The 14,211-nt window shown below is 57.1% G+C and overlaps 7 protein-coding genes across 7 annotated transcripts; 2 read left to right on the top strand and 5 right to left on the bottom strand.

The window, feature by feature from the left end:
- Positions 1 to 34: 34 nt before the first annotated feature.
- On the bottom strand, positions 35 to 708 carry ASPZODRAFT_66381 (hypothetical protein; the record flags this gene model as incomplete). The annotated part of the gene is made up of 3 exons (XM_022729370.1): positions 35 to 110; positions 187 to 533; positions 595 to 708. 3 exons carry the CDS (start codon positions 706 to 708, stop codon positions 35 to 37), a joined length of 537 nt encoding a protein of 178 aa, XP_022581171.1.
- A 181-nt stretch (positions 709 to 889) lies between these two features.
- Positions 890 to 4,045, top strand: ASPZODRAFT_132757 (hypothetical protein). Its single transcript, XM_022723111.1, has 6 exons — positions 890 to 1,265; positions 1,665 to 1,849; positions 1,918 to 1,993; positions 2,051 to 2,415; positions 2,483 to 2,911; positions 2,965 to 4,045. The coding sequence occupies exons 1-6, from the start codon at positions 1,227 to 1,229 to the stop codon at positions 3,998 to 4,000; spliced, it is 2,130 nt and encodes a 709-aa protein (XP_022581170.1). The 5' UTR covers positions 890 to 1,226; the 3' UTR covers positions 4,001 to 4,045.
- A 54-nt stretch (positions 4,046 to 4,099) lies between these two features.
- ASPZODRAFT_166877 (hypothetical protein) lies at positions 4,100 to 5,459 on the bottom strand (the record flags this gene model as incomplete). Its single annotated transcript, XM_022726795.1, has 2 exons — positions 5,403 to 5,459; positions 4,100 to 5,330 (listed from the first exon to the last, which is right to left on the bottom strand). Exons 1-2 carry the CDS (start codon positions 5,426 to 5,428, stop codon positions 4,100 to 4,102), a joined length of 1,257 nt encoding a protein of 418 aa, XP_022581169.1. The 5' UTR covers positions 5,429 to 5,459.
- Positions 5,460 to 5,592: 133 nt separating this feature from the next.
- ASPZODRAFT_1992862 (hypothetical protein) lies at positions 5,593 to 10,029 on the bottom strand. The gene is made up of 5 exons (XM_022727502.1): positions 9,916 to 10,029; positions 8,228 to 9,837; positions 7,762 to 8,167; positions 5,860 to 7,700; positions 5,593 to 5,723 (listed from the first exon to the last, which is right to left on the bottom strand). The coding sequence occupies exons 2-5, from the start codon at positions 9,566 to 9,568 to the stop codon at positions 5,670 to 5,672; spliced, it is 3,642 nt and encodes a 1,213-aa protein (XP_022581168.1). The 5' UTR covers positions 9,569 to 9,837; positions 9,916 to 10,029; the 3' UTR covers positions 5,593 to 5,669.
- Positions 10,030 to 10,123: 94 nt separating this feature from the next.
- ASPZODRAFT_132755 (hypothetical protein) lies at positions 10,124 to 11,770 on the top strand. The gene has a single exon (XM_022723110.1). The coding sequence runs from the start codon at positions 10,413 to 10,415 to the stop codon at positions 11,286 to 11,288; it is 876 nt and encodes a 291-aa protein (XP_022581167.1). The 5' UTR covers positions 10,124 to 10,412; the 3' UTR covers positions 11,289 to 11,770.
- ASPZODRAFT_132754 (hypothetical protein) lies at positions 11,588 to 12,340 on the bottom strand. The gene is made up of 4 exons (XM_022723109.1): positions 12,298 to 12,340; positions 12,112 to 12,237; positions 11,828 to 12,025; positions 11,588 to 11,770 (listed from the first exon to the last, which is right to left on the bottom strand). Exons 1-4 carry the CDS (start codon positions 12,316 to 12,318, stop codon positions 11,687 to 11,689), a joined length of 429 nt encoding a protein of 142 aa, XP_022581166.1. The 5' UTR covers positions 12,319 to 12,340; the 3' UTR covers positions 11,588 to 11,686.
- Positions 12,341 to 12,480: 140 nt separating this feature from the next.
- On the bottom strand, positions 12,481 to 14,211 carry ASPZODRAFT_1992108 (hypothetical protein). The gene is made up of 2 exons (XM_022727501.1): positions 12,688 to 14,211; positions 12,481 to 12,631 (listed from the first exon to the last, which is right to left on the bottom strand). The coding sequence occupies exons 1-2, from the start codon at positions 14,035 to 14,037 to the stop codon at positions 12,605 to 12,607; spliced, it is 1,377 nt and encodes a 458-aa protein (XP_022581165.1). The 5' UTR covers positions 14,038 to 14,211; the 3' UTR covers positions 12,481 to 12,604.

The following is a 14,211-nucleotide window of genomic DNA, read 5'->3' as shown; positions in this document are numbered from 1 at the left end:
AAACATCTGGGTGACCAGATTGGATCATCAACGATCAGGTAAACGCAAAATAGGCCCGTTCTAGCGGTTGCCGCTCCGATTCCCATGCGAGCCAATCCGACCTTGTCGTTCTGCAAAGATAATATTAGTATGAAACGCAGACAGACAAGAGAGATGGGGGGGTATTTGTGTTTTTTTGGGACGTACGGCAATAATCCCATGCCATTGACCTTCCAAATCCCCAACGCTAACAATGCCAGCTGCATAAGCACATAGACAGCCTTGACGCCAACAAGTTTCCCGCGGATAGACTCCGCCTCGAACTTGGTAAACGCAGCGTTGGTGTTGATCAGTCCCTGGATGGGGCCCTTGAAGAGCATAAAGACCATCATGATGCTGAAGATCTGCAGGCTGTTGCCGGACATGTACATCATGATGGCGTTCATGGGGATCTGCTTCGAGGGGGCCAGAGCAATCTCCCACGCTTTCTTCAGCTTCAGGGCATCGGTTTCAACGGGTTTCGCGGGGGCGGAAGAGGAGGAAGTTTGCGTGCGCTAATCAATAAATAAATTCAGCTGGAGAACCTATCGTTTTGATGAATATAACTCTAAATACCTGCTTGGTTTTCGTGTAGCCTGGCGGGTCCGGAATCCGACTCGCGTTCTTCGACAGACTGGGCATCGGCGAATTCAGCGCAACAACCCATGCCGGCGGCGGCGGCGGCGGCATAAACACCGTCTTTGAAGACATTTTCTATAACTAGATTTGACGTTCTTTTCGTAACAACACCTGCTGTTTTGAAGAGGAAGTGGAGGGTTGATGATGGGTGGAGGTTGGTCGACGTTCCAGAGGGTCCTGAGCTTCTCGGAGCGGGCGATCCACTTCCGTCGCCTTCCATTCCAGGAGAAACACCTGGAGACGCTCACCTCCTTCAGCTTCGCCGACGTCTACAGCGTCTCGTCAATTCCTCGTCTCTCTCATCTACGTGTCCGCCGCGGTCTCTCCTCATGGGAGGTTTTGCGCTGCCGACCCGCGAACCAGGCCCTGTTGTCTGAGCCCACACACCAAACTGACCACGACGATACTCCTGCTACTGTTGCTACTACTACCACCACTACTATAGCCGCCCCTTTCCTCTCTGTCGCGACCTTCATGTTATCGGATAGCCCGGTAGAAGCCAATATCTGCTCTATCTATCGAGGTGATATTGTTCTCGGTCGTCATTCGTCATCCATCCAGCCACAATAATGAGTTCCAGCGGGGGAGACGCGAAGCTGTTCGCTAGGGTACGTCTTTCTCAAGCTTTACCACACGACCCTGTTTCTCCCCCCCCTTTCCCTTTGCCGTTTTCCAGGTCAACCCCGCAGATGTGCCGTGTTTGGTATCTAGGCCGCTGCAGCTTCGGCGGACAGTGGTCTGGTGTGTGTCTTGTGATTGTCTATCTCAATGCCGACCGTTCCAGATGCGAAGCGGTGTTGTTCATCACACATCATGTGGTTTTTTCGGCTCTCTGTCGCTATAATTGCTGTCGCTGCTACTGCCGTGTAGTCCTTGTTGATACACATCACTCTTCTCTGCCTTGTTGATTGCCAAATTCTTTGCACATGCCTCCTACCCCTCCTATGTTTATCGCAGTATATCCGTATTCTGGATATCGAGGCTCATACTATGCTCAAACACCGCAGGGGAAAGTCGCGGAGCTGCGACAGGATCTCAGCAGCGGCGGCAAGAAGGACAAAAACTACTCCGCCAAAAAGATCGCCCTCAAGAAGATTGTCGCAAACATGACCATGAGCAACAACGACATGATTGCCCTGTTTCCCGATGTGGTAGGATGCATGAACTTGCCCAGTCTGGAGATCAAGAAGATGTGCGTGGGACATATATATATATATCGTGATCATTTCGCGCAGGATTTCATGGTTGATTGATGTATAGGTGCTTCTTGTTTCTCGTCAACTATGCTCGGACGAAGCCAGAAGTCGCCCTCAAGGCGCTGCCTTTCCTGGTTGAGGTATGCCTGTCCATTTCTCTCCCGCTGCTGGTCGCTTCTCTAATGTGAATGACATAGGACATGGAGGATTCGAACCCACTAGTACGCGCATTGGCCTTGCGCACCATCTCCTACATCCACGTCCGCGAGTTTGTCGAAGCGACCGTTCAACCCCTCAAACATCTTATGAACGACACGGATCCTTATGTGCGCAAGACGTCGGCCTTCTGTGTGTCGAAGCTCTACGAACACGACAAGAAAATGGTCGAGAGCTCCGATCTGATCGACCGATTGAATTCCATGCTCAAGGACGAGAACCCCACGGTTGTATCCAGCGTACTGGCAGCGCTTAATGATATCTGGGGGCGGAGCGAGTCCATCTCCTTGACCATCGACTACGCGAGCGCCTCGAAACTGGTCTCGATCCTTCCAGACTGCTCCGAGTAAGGCTCAAGCTATTTACTACCTCATGATTTTCTTCTGCTAATACTTTTCTTTCGCGTCGCATAGATGGGGCCAATCATATATTCTCGAATCCCTCATGTCCTATATTCCCCAAGACACCTCAGAAGCGCTGTTGCTGGCGGAGCGCATAGCGCCTCGTCTTTCCCACTCCAACTCCGCCGTCGTTCTGACATCGATCCGGGTAATCCTCTACCTCATGAATTACATTGCCGAAGAGAGACACATCACATCGTTATCGAAAAAATTATCGCCTCCCCTGGTGACCTTATTATCGAAGCCGCCAGAAGTCCAATACCTGGCCCTGCGTAACGCTATTCTGATCCTGCAGAAGAGACCCGATGTCTTGCGCAACGATATCCGCGTCTTCTTCTGTAATTACAACGATCCTATCTATGTCAAGGTGACCAAGCTCGAGCTGATCTTCATGCTAACCACCAAAGAGAACATTTCTGTGGTCTTGGCGGAATTACGAGAGTATGTATTCTGCTCCCCTGGGCAAGACTCCATTACTGATTTTTTTCTCTAAGATATGCGACTGAGATCGACGTTCACTTTGTACGCAAAGCTGTGCGAGCCATCGGCAAACTGGCTATCAAGATCGAGTCTGCAGCTCGGCAGTGTATCGACACCCTGCTTGACTTGGTGAACGCTAAGATCCCCTATATTGTACAGGAGGCGACAGTAGTGATCCGCAATATCTTCCGGAAGTATCCAAACCAGTATGAAAGTATCATTGGGCAGGTCATACAGAATATCGATGAGCTCGATGAGCCCGAAGCTAAGGCGGCCATTATCTGGATCATCGGGCAGTATGCCGACCGGATTGAAAATTCGGACGGCCTGCTGCAGGATTACCTGGCCACATTCCACGACGAGCCTATCGAGGTACAGCTGGCGCTGCTGACGGCTACAGTAAAGTTGTTCATTCAACGGCCGACCAAGGGCAAACAATTGGTTCCGCAAGTACTGAAATGGTGTACCGAGGAAACCGACGATCCCGATCTTCGCGACAGAGGCTACATGTACTGGCGTCTGCTGTCGACGGATCCCGCGGCAGCCAAGAACATTGTCATGGGTGACAAGCCGCCCATCACAGCGGAGAGCGAGCGCCTGGACCCGAAGACCCTCGAAGAGCTCTGCCTGAATGTTGGCACACTGGCTACCGTCTATCTGAAGCCGGTGCAACAGGTTTTCCGCTCCGCCCGGCCTCGACGACTCCAGGACAGCCCGGCCCTACAGAAGTCGCGGATTGCAGGGAACGGGGAGGCAGTCTTTGGCATCACACCTGCGAATGCACCTGCTGCTGCCAATTACCAGAACGGCGAATTCCCCCCTCTAGCGCAGGCGGGCGACATGTCTGCCGCGGTGACAGCGGCCGATTCCTACTTCAACGGCCTCGGGAACCAGCAGATGGCTGCCCTGAGTCTTGGCGGGCGCGACGACGGCGGCATCGGCGGCGGGGGCGCGCTGCAGACACAGTATGTTGTGACGCAGAACCAGCAGCAGGTATACCAGCCTCAGCTGGCTGGGGGGGCGGCGACGGGCGAGTTACTCTTGTTGTAATATATATATATAAGTATCATAGCATGAATCATTACTATCGACAGTATATTTGAAATTGGAAATCCCCCCCCCTCTCCCGTAAGATGCCGACGGGGCTAATTAATCCTCCATCTTTGCCAACCCACCTTTACTCCGCCGAATCCGCTCATCCAAACTATCCTCCTGCAGCTGACGGTGCAGGGACGAGACGAAGCGGCCGCGATCCGAGCGCTGGCGGTCGTCGCGGGCACGCTCGTGCTCCTCCTGTGCGTCGATCTCGGCAATGCGCTGCACGCGGGTGGTCTCCAGTTCCTGGGCGTTGGATTGCATCTCGGCAAGTTTGCGGAGGCGGTCTTCATCCGTGCTGGCCGGGGGCTGCGTAGAACCCGGCTGGTTGGGCCGGGTCGAGCGATTGTCTTGGTAGGAGGAGGATGAGGCGCGGTGGTTATTATTATCTCTTGGTTCCCTGTCGCGGTCTCTCCTGTGGCTCTCTCTGTACCGTCTGTCGTCCTCTTCGCGACGGGTATCTCGGTCTCTCCTCTCTCTCCGATCCCTATCCCTGTCTCTGTGATCTCGTTCCTCTTTCCGTTCCCGTCGGTGGCTGTCTCTGTCCCGATCCCTGTCTCTGTGATCTCGTTCTTCTTTCCGTTCCCGTCGATGGCTCTCTCTGTAGTCTCGATCATCCCTATCTCTGTCTCTTCTGTCTCTGTCTCGATATTCTCTGTCTCTTCTGCTCTGACCAGGAGACGAAGACCTGGACGGCCTGCGCTCCCTCCGCAAATCTCGCGAATCTCGCGCCTCCCTTTCCCTCTCCCTCTCCCTCTCTCGATGGCCGCCACGCCCGCTTCTCTTCTCCCGCTCCCGTTCTCTCTCCTGTTTGCGCGCCGCCTCCTTGATCATAGCCTCGTACGCCGCCTGCTCCCGCCTCTTGACTTCCAGCAACGGGTCCGCCCGCACCTTGACCATCAGATCTCGCGAGTTCTCGAGCGGCGCCGCAGCAGCCGCCCCAACCGCCCCGGCAGAGGTCACCGCATCTGCCGCCCCGCGCTCCAGTTTCGCATTCTCCTCCCGTTTGAGAAGCAAGCCGTCCACCCGCCGCTTGCCGAGCAGGTATCCTTCCATCTCTTCGGAGACGGGGCCCCCGCCCGACGAGGGTGCCTGGTACATCCAGTCCACGCGCACCTGCGTCGCCGCCTTCCCCGATGCCTCCTGCAGTCGCTGCAGTTCCTGGATCTGGCGTTCCTCATCGCGCTCGCGTCGTAGCTGGTCGATCCGTTTGCGTTCCTCCAGGGCGCGCTTTTCTTCTGCCCAGACGCGTTCCTGGTTGCGGAGCAGGGAAGGGTGCCATGATCTAAAAAAAAAAAAAAATCAAAGTTAGTAGACTGTAATATAATCAAAGGGCAGACTCGTCTGATGCACTTACTTCTTTAGATTGAGATCGCCACCCATTTTGACGGTTGATGGTAGCTGTGTTGTAGACTGGAAGTGCAGCAGTAGTGATAAGATTACGGTAACCGCTTTATTGCCACGTCACGTGATTTTATCAGCCTAGTTTAGGCAGTTGGCTGGCAATAACTCATACTGATTATTATGCCTGTACTGGCTATGAATACTCAACAAGTCCTAATATCAGACAATATACTATTATGTATAGACAGTAGGCCAGCTCTATGAATCATAGACAGTAGCTTCAATAGGTACAACAGAAAGACATAATAACAGAGAAGATAGGAGATAGACACAACTGCTAGTTATCAGCAGGAAGCTACATGATTGACAATGAATAGTAGTATGTCTTGATGCTCATCACAGGGACATGGCATATGATAGACAAAAGAGGACAGAGGATGGACAGATTACTTCTGACTGTCCCAACCCACCCAGCTGCGCGGCATGACCCGCCACACCTTGCACTCGCCGCTGCGCAGGTCGTTGAGCTTGAAGCTTTCCATCTTGACCTTCTTGCTTTCGCGGCCCTGCTCCCACGCGCGGATCTTCTTCTTGGTTCCGTCCCAGTCGACGACGATGCCGACGTGATCGGGCTTGCCCACCTCGGCGCTGTACTTTTGGTGCATGGTGCCGCGGTGGCCCTGGAAACGCGCGTTGCGGAAGCTCACAATGTCGCCCGCGCGGATCTCGTCATTCTGCTGCACACTCGCGTTGGCCAGATTTGAGTAGACCAGCGCACCATACGCCCGCGTCCCGACGGGCAACAGGGCGTCGGACAGCGGGCCGAGTAGGTGCTGCACCAGCCCAAACGGCGTTCCGTCCGCCACAATCGTGTTCTGGATGCTCGTCACCGCGTCCGAAATCCGTGTTCCCATCAGCGAATGGGCGTTTTCCAGCTGGTCCTGCCGCAGCTGGAGCGGCGGCGGCTCGTGCCGCTGTTCTAGTGCCGCATCGGTCGGGTTGCGCGCATCAAATTGGACACTGATCACCGTCTGCGAGTAATCCAGGAAGAGCACATACACATTCTTCGAGACGGTTGTCTTGCCACCGCGCTTGCTCGAACTCGACTCCTCCATCTCAAACAGGACATCCTTGCGGTTCTGGAAGACCGGCGGAGGCGTGTTCGGCTGGGCCCACCACAGTGTGTTCTCGCCCAGATCCACCTCCATGGCAATGAAGCCTTGGTCAACAGAGGGACGAGCAATGTCCATGGATCGCCGCAAATTCGGTGGACCCCGGAGGATATCCACTGACCCTCGAGTGTTACGAGGGGCAGAGGACGGTGGAAGAGGAGGAGCAGCCGGGGCGTGACCCGTCGGTGGCGGAGGTGGGGCGAAAGAAGTCGGTTGGACCGGTGGCACATCGAACACATCGCCCTCTTCCTCCTCCTCCTCCTCCTCCTCTTCCTCTGGTTCTTCCGCAGACAGGGTTGAGGGGACGACAGGAGGAACCGGAGGAGGGAGGAAAGGAGGTGCCTCGGGTCTGCCACTGGGAACAGGTGGAGGAGAGGGCAGGCCGTGGTGTGGAGCTGTATACCGGTACGGATCATATTCCTCGTCATCAAAAGATGGCTCCTTGGCCGGGGGAGGCGGCGGCGGAGGTCCCCGCGGCAGATCGACAGATGCCCTGGTGACCTTGGGTGGCTGGCTTGGAGGGGGAGGAGGCACTGCGCGAGGAGCAGTCGGAGGCGGCGGTGGGGGCAATCGAGCCTCCTGAGGACTTCGTGGGGACTGTAGAGAGACATCGTCGGTGATGGTCCCATCGTCAAGGCTCGAATCACGGCCATGGGCCTTCAAAGCATCCTTGAACCTCGCTCCAGACGCGATGTCAGTATCATAATCACCATCGTACTCCGTCACCTCCCCCTCAACTTCTTCGCCGGCCTGACGAGGCGCGGGTAGGATACTGTTGCGACTTTCGGCTGTAGACCGCCGGCGCATGGTGCCAGGAGGTGGCGGAGGTGGGGGGCGAGACTGGGTGGGTGAGACCAAAGAGGAATTGGCCGGAATGGGAGGTGGGGGACGGCTCAGTCTCTTCTCCGAAGGAGCAATCGGTGATAGAGGAGACATGGTATCAGCGGTGGAAGGTCGACGAGCCTCCGGGGACATGCCCGGGATAGGAGGAGGGACCGAAGTTTTGATAGACATTTTCCGGGTGTGGGACGAGAGCTCATCATCGGAGATATCTCCGGGATCGGGCGACAAGGGAGCTCTTGTCGGAGGAGGAGGAGGAGCAGGCCTAGTATCCAGGGGAGGGGCTGGCGCAGAAACTCCTGCGAGGGTATTAGTCTTGTCTGTAGTACGGCAGAACGGAGCAGGGGAGAGAGGGGCCACCTTGGAAATAAGAAGACCGACGGTCTGTTGGCGATCGATGAGGCTCCTCGTGAATCACTTCCTCGATGTCCGTGACCTTCTCTGGAGGGTGCTGCTCCGCAATAGGCGTAGCCTGCGGCTCTTCAAATTCCTTCTCGACAACCTCTTCCGCAGGGGGCTCGGGAGCCTTTCTGACATTCATCCCGGGCAAAGGCATAATGGGAACCGGAGGAGCGGCGGCTGGAGTAGTGGCAACTTCAGCGTCATCGGTCCGCCTTTCAGTCTCCGCAGCTGGCTTATGTTTGCGAGCACCAGCGCCAGACATACCAGGCATGCCGCCGGGGGGTCCGAAGAAGCCCATCATACCCATCCCGCCACTCATCTTGGCCATCCTCTCACGCAATTCCAACCGACGTTTGACCTCCGGGTCCATTTCCTCCTCCTCCTCCTCCTCCTCCTCCTCCTCCTCCTCTTCTTCTTCCTCCTGATCGTTGCCGTGTTCCTGTTCCGTTTCGCCCTCTCCTGCTTCGTCGTCTTCGATGTTCGACTGAGGCTTAACTTCTCTTCTAGACTCTACACGGTCTTCCAAGTCTTCCTTGCTGGTTGAGGTCTCCTCTGCGTCCTCTGTATCAGCCGCAGCGGAGTAGTCGGCATCGTCGGCATCACTGACTGGCTCCTGGGATGGTGAGAGAGGGGACGCTGGTGGGAGCAGGGAAGGAGGAGGCGGTGCCGCTTTCAGTGTATCGGCACTGTGATCGCGTGTCGATTCGACGATGTGTTCGTTGTTGTTGCTTTCCGGATCAGCAACATAGGGCGGGGCCACCTGCTGCTCATTGGGTTCAACTCGCTTCTTGGGGGGGGGCTTCTTGGGCTTCTCCTTCTTCTGAGCAGCCTCTGCGTGGCGTGCGGCCTGCTCCAGCTGCTGCTTCTGCAGAAGGGCAATCCGCTCCTTCAGACTGGTAGGCTTGGGCTGATCCTCGCCCTCGGCACCTTCGGTGAGAGGAGCAGGAGCGGGGCGGCTCTCCGAGACGGGGGGTTCAGGCGCAGCGCGTTCGGCGATCTCTGGGTCTTCCTCCCTGCGGTAGAGCTTGGCGGGCGGCGCCTCACGCGGAGGTGGTACGTAGGCGTTCTTGCTGGGAGGAGGGGCGACGAATGGCTTTTTGATGAACGAGGTGTTCTGACCTCCCCACCCGCTCGGCTTGAACGGAGCAACGGGCGGTGCCGCGGGCTTGTTGAAGGCGGCAATACGGTCTTTGAAGGAGGAGCCGGACGGCTTGTCGGCCACAGCGGGAGGCGCGGCTTTGGCGGGGGCTTTCTGCTGCGCAGGTTCACTCGGAGCAGAGAGCTGCTGAACAGGCTTGGGAGGGGAGGGAGCCGTGTGGGGGGCCTCTGTAACAGCGACGGCCACGGAAGGGACGTGTGCAGTCGCCGGGGACGATGACGGAGGTAAAATAACCTCTCTCTCGGCTATAGGAGACGAGACGGATGACTCTTCGACGACGACGGGCTCCGGTGGGGCCTGCTGCTGCTGCGGCTGGTGCTGCACAACCGGCTCAGGAACAACGGCCGGTTCTGGCTCTTTCTTCGGTCTATTCGGGCGTGTCGACGGCCTAGGAGGCGCAGGAGGCTCGTAGCGCTCGACGAAATTCTTGGGGAAGATACCCTCAAGCTTATTTCCTGTGTCGTCGGTGTACTCCCCGTAGTACCACTCGGCGTCCTCCTCGGCGGTGACGGTCACGATCTGGCCGATGGGGAAACTGAGGTCGTCATCGTGGCCCGATGTATATTCGAAGACCGCCTTGACCGTGAACGGGGTCGGATGAGGCATTCTTTTGATCGAGGGGAGGACAAGGGGAGGGGAAAGGAAAGGAAAGGGGGTGGTTTTTTTTTTTTTGAAAGCAAATCCGCTAAACAGGCAGCACACTGGCAATTACCGGTGGGGACAACAACGCTGACGCAAATTATCAAGATATCAACCACCGGGGGAAACAAAGACCACACAGGATGCCTTCTCAGACGATCTCAATGGCCAGGCACGTGTAGGACGACGGCACGAGACGGCACGGTCGATCAGGACAGCAATTCGGCTTCAGCCTGCTGCGGGCACGTCAGTACGTCATGGAGAGTGGAGCCGGCGGACGCCCGGGGGGACGAAGACAGAGAGAGAGAACATACTGAGAACAGCATCCAGAACAGGCGTCGATGCGACGATGACAGGGCAGATTGAGGGCTGGGGGTTGGTGGTGGTTCTTGGGTGGACTGGGTGATGGTGGGCTGCAGGTGGGTTGAGGAACGAGACGAGGGGAGGTTGGAGGGATCTGGAAGAGGGACGAGGATCGGCAGCTAAAGGGGAGAGAGAAAGAGGGGGGTGAAACTGCCAACTGCCAGGCCTGCGGGACGAAATAATCTCCAACAACACAACCAGAGCAGGAATTCAGGAGAAAGAGGAGTGCACGGTATTTATTTACTGTTGGTCTAGGATTTTATCAAATCGTGAGCGATAAAATATCTCGCGGAGTGCCCATTTGCCCTGCTGATCCTTCGCTGTACGAAGATTTGCTAATTTTTTCTCTGATAAATTCGATAGGCCCTTTTCCCAGGCTACCGAGACCGTTTTCTGGCCATTAATTCAGTGAAAGATATACCGGGAACCATATTAGACGCCAGCTTCTATGCCGTCTCCCGACCGTCCTGCTGCGGCGAGCTCGCCGGCGCTGGCGCAGCGACCCGGCACGGATCCTCGCCATCTGGCGATCGCCCTGCACCACGCCCAGCAGATCCAGGCACAGAAGGACACGCAGACGTTAATCCTGGACCGGATCCTCGAGTTGATCGAGCTGCCCAGCTCGCCGACAGCGGATCCCGCGACGCCCGCGGCTGCCGACGTGGCGGCTCTGAAATCCGCGCTGCGGCCCTTCCAGCCGGCCGACTACGACAATCTCATCCTGGAACGGAACATCGAGGGCCGCTGCGGGTATGCGCTGTGTCCTCGCGAGCACCGCAAGGAGGACCCCCGCGTGCGGTTCCGGATCGTCTGGGGCGCCAAGGGGAGTGGTGCGGGCGGGCGCGGCCGCGAGATGGATATCGTGCCGCGCGAGAAGCTGGAGATGTGGTGTTCGAGCGAGTGTGCCGAGCGGGCCATGTATATTCGCGTCCAGCTGGCCGAGGAGCCCGTTTGGGAGCGCCGGGCGGACGACAGACGCGGCAGGCAGATCCTCCTGCTCGAGGAAGGGAGGGCGGCAAGCAACGACCACCACCGGCAACGCCAGCCTTCCGCCTCAGTTAAAGATGTACTGGGCCAGCTGGATAATCTGAATCTCGCGACGGGCTCGGCGTCGGACTCGGCTGACCTCGCGCTGGAGCGTGGCGATGTCCATCCTGCTCTTCACGGCGGCCGGGTTGAAGTCCAGATCAGGGAGAAGCAAGTCGCCGCCGGGTCGACCAGAGCACCGGAGCTGCGCCCGGAGGACCGCATGGGAGGAGCCATCGAGGGATACGTGCCCCGAGACACGCAAGACCAGGACCAGGACATGCTCGATTTGCTGTGATCAAGAGAATTTCTTCCAGTGTCTTGAATCGAGTCTAGGCGTTGGGAGGATTGCATGGCGTTGATGTTTATGATACCCTCTACGTTAGTCTTTTATTACATGTCAATGATCGATAATCAATCAACCTAGTAAGTCTACATCGTCGAAAATAAAAAGTATATCTTCAAGATGCACAGACAATCCCATGTAGACAAAAGAGTCCAGACAAGAGTCTACAGTGCAAGAAAATTGGCAATCAAGCGTCATCCAGAGGAATCAGCGACACCTTTTGGGGAAGAAATCGTAATTTTCATTCCTGTCTAGCTACAACCATGAGCCCCAGGGCCCGACTGGTCGGTCGAAGAACTTTTTTGTTTTGTTTTGTTTTTTTTTTCCGTCAGAAGATCCGCAGGGACAACTTAGCGAGCACCGCCGAAGCGACGAGGGCGCTCCTGGACCTGCTGCTGGCTGACGTTGACGACGTTGACCTTGAGGTTGTCGAACTAGATTAAAATCAGTAAATGTGACCTCCTTCAAATAGGAAACAAAAAAAGACTTACGCCAAGGCTCTTGAGGAGGTCCTTGGTATCGGCATCAACGTCAAGCTGGCCAGACTCGGTCTGGGAGACGTCAAGAGCGGACACCTCAGGGACGTACTGGTCCTTGCGCTCACGCTCCTCCTCCTGGAGCTTGAAGGAGATACCGCGGACGGGACCACGCTGGATACGCTTCATCAGGTGGGTGGTGTAGCCAGCGATCTATCCAAGAATCAGCACCGAGTTCATATTTTTTTTTCCCGTTATTTTTTCCCCCCGCTATTATTCTTCCAGCTTGTTCTTCTTACCTTGTTGCGAAGACGCTTGGAGGCAATGATGGCGATCTCATCGCAGATGCGCTTGTTGGTCTCGAAGTCGAGAGTCAACTTGGGGTAGTAGCGCTCGATGATGACCTTGGCGGACTTCTTAACGGTCTATTTGAATCGTCGTTAGCAGATTCTTTAACAATCATCGTTCTCATTCGCATTTCTCACCTTAGTTCTGACGCGACCCATTTTGGCGGTTGTGCTGTTGTCTGTCGGGAGTATCCAAAGTTCGGATTCGATTGTGCGGTTGGATTTGTGCGTCGTTAAAACGGGTGACTAAGAGATTAGTCATCTCGCTACCATGGCACGTGTCAAGTGGACCCAGTAATCACGTGACTATTTCACGTGACACTATCCGACTCGCCTTGGGCATACTTCAAGATATTCGGCTATTTAGGGAGGACTATTTTTTTTATTTTATTAAGGATAAGTAGAAAAGTCTTTGAATGCTTGATGGTACAACAATGAAGCTAGCTTATAGTACAGCAGAGAAGGGAAAGGGGTTCAAGACCGCAGATTCATCCTCAACGTCTGGGCGATTTGCTCCGTCGGTTCGAGAGAGCGGGCGTGTGGAGAATTGTACAGTGGCTTCCGCGCGGAGCGGGCGAGGTCCAGACGGGGCACGGAGCGCTGGTCACCGCGCGCGGCGTCGGAGATGATGTTGGTGGCCTTCCTCTGCTCGTCGATGCGGTAGGGGGCCTTGGCGGTGGCACTGGCGCGGTAGGAGGCCAGTCCGATGCGGCCGTCGGAGTCGACCGAGGCGCGGATGGGGGTTACCCAGTACTTGGAGCCGCCCGGGGTGGAGGCGTCGAAGGTGGCGAGGCCGGCGGGGGCGCCCTGCTCGACAAAGGTCATGGCGTTGAGGTCCTCGACGGCGATACCGCCCACACCGGCGATTGCCTTGGAGGTCCTGCCCTTGAAGCGGCCCTTGGGCCGCAGGATGCGCGCCTCGACCGGTTTCTGGAAGGCCTGCGGGCCAAAGCGCGGGTGGTTGTACAGCAGGGCGTGCGAGCGGGTGTAGGACAGGCCCGCCGAGGGATGTGTCTTGGGCGGGCCCGAGACTGCATACTCGGCCGACGACAGCTTGGTGCCCGGCGACTGGTAGTATTTGTGGCCGATCCGATCGCTGGGGATGGCGGGCGGCGACGGCAGGTCCAGCAGCTCGAAGACGGCGGGCCCCAGGGCAAAGGGGTCGGCGCGCAGCAGCCGCAGGCGGGCCTGGAACTCCTCCTCGCTCACCTCCACGGGCCCCAGGGCCGCCAGATCCTCCCCGTTGTCCTGGGCGCGCTTGCGTCTCTCGGCGGTCCGCATCACGACGAACCGCTCCCGTAGCTTCTGCATCAGCTCGGGCTTCCGCGCCCGCACCTGGCGCAGATACGTCTCGAACTCGGCTTCCGTCTGCCCGGCGAGCCAGGGGCCCGCGTGGCGGAACTGCCGGGCCCCCGGCCTGGCCAGCCCGCTGCTGCTCTCGGTGTTGTCGACGGCGGTCTCAAAGGGGCTCTGGTGGCGGGGCACAATGGTCGTCGCGTAGTTGACCTTGGACGGCAGCGACAACGGCATGTGCAGCTCCTGGAACTTCTCCAGGGTGACGGTGTGGTCGGCGGCGGACTCAAAGTCCGTGACGTGCTCGAAGTTGTCCAGCTCGATCACCCGCACCACGGGCCGTGACGACCGGTCCGTCGTCGACTTGGCCGGCAGCGGTCGCTTCAGCCCCCAGTCCCCGCGAGACAGCGACGAGGCCGGCGTCACAATCGACTGTCGGATCGGGTGAGGCAGCGTCGCCGTCTCAGACTGGAAGACCGCCCGCGATGTGGCCGCCTCCTGTGGTGACGGCAGCGCCGGCGGCAGCGCGAACAGACGCGACTTACGCAGCAGGTTGGCTGCTGGCGAGAGTCGAACCGTCGCCATGTCGTGGTCTGGGTGGGATTCCTTCCTGTGCTTGGTTGGTGGTGCTTTTCGTGGTCAAGTTGCAGGCTGAAGCTGAACGTCTGGGAAAAGTCGGTCTGCCAAGGGTCGAGGGGACCGTAGCGACCAAAGATGCAGTTTTTATACAGCAACCAGCTTTAATCACATTAAATCCTA

The sequence above is a fragment of the Penicilliopsis zonata genome (genome assembly GCF_001890105.1).
Source record: "Penicilliopsis zonata CBS 506.65 unplaced genomic scaffold ASPZOscaffold_7, whole genome shotgun sequence".
NCBI classification, from domain to species: domain Eukaryota; kingdom Fungi; phylum Ascomycota; class Eurotiomycetes; order Eurotiales; family Aspergillaceae; genus Penicilliopsis; species Penicilliopsis zonata.
Note: the sequence above shows the minus strand (reverse complement) of the source record. Positions and strands in the feature narration are given on the sequence as shown.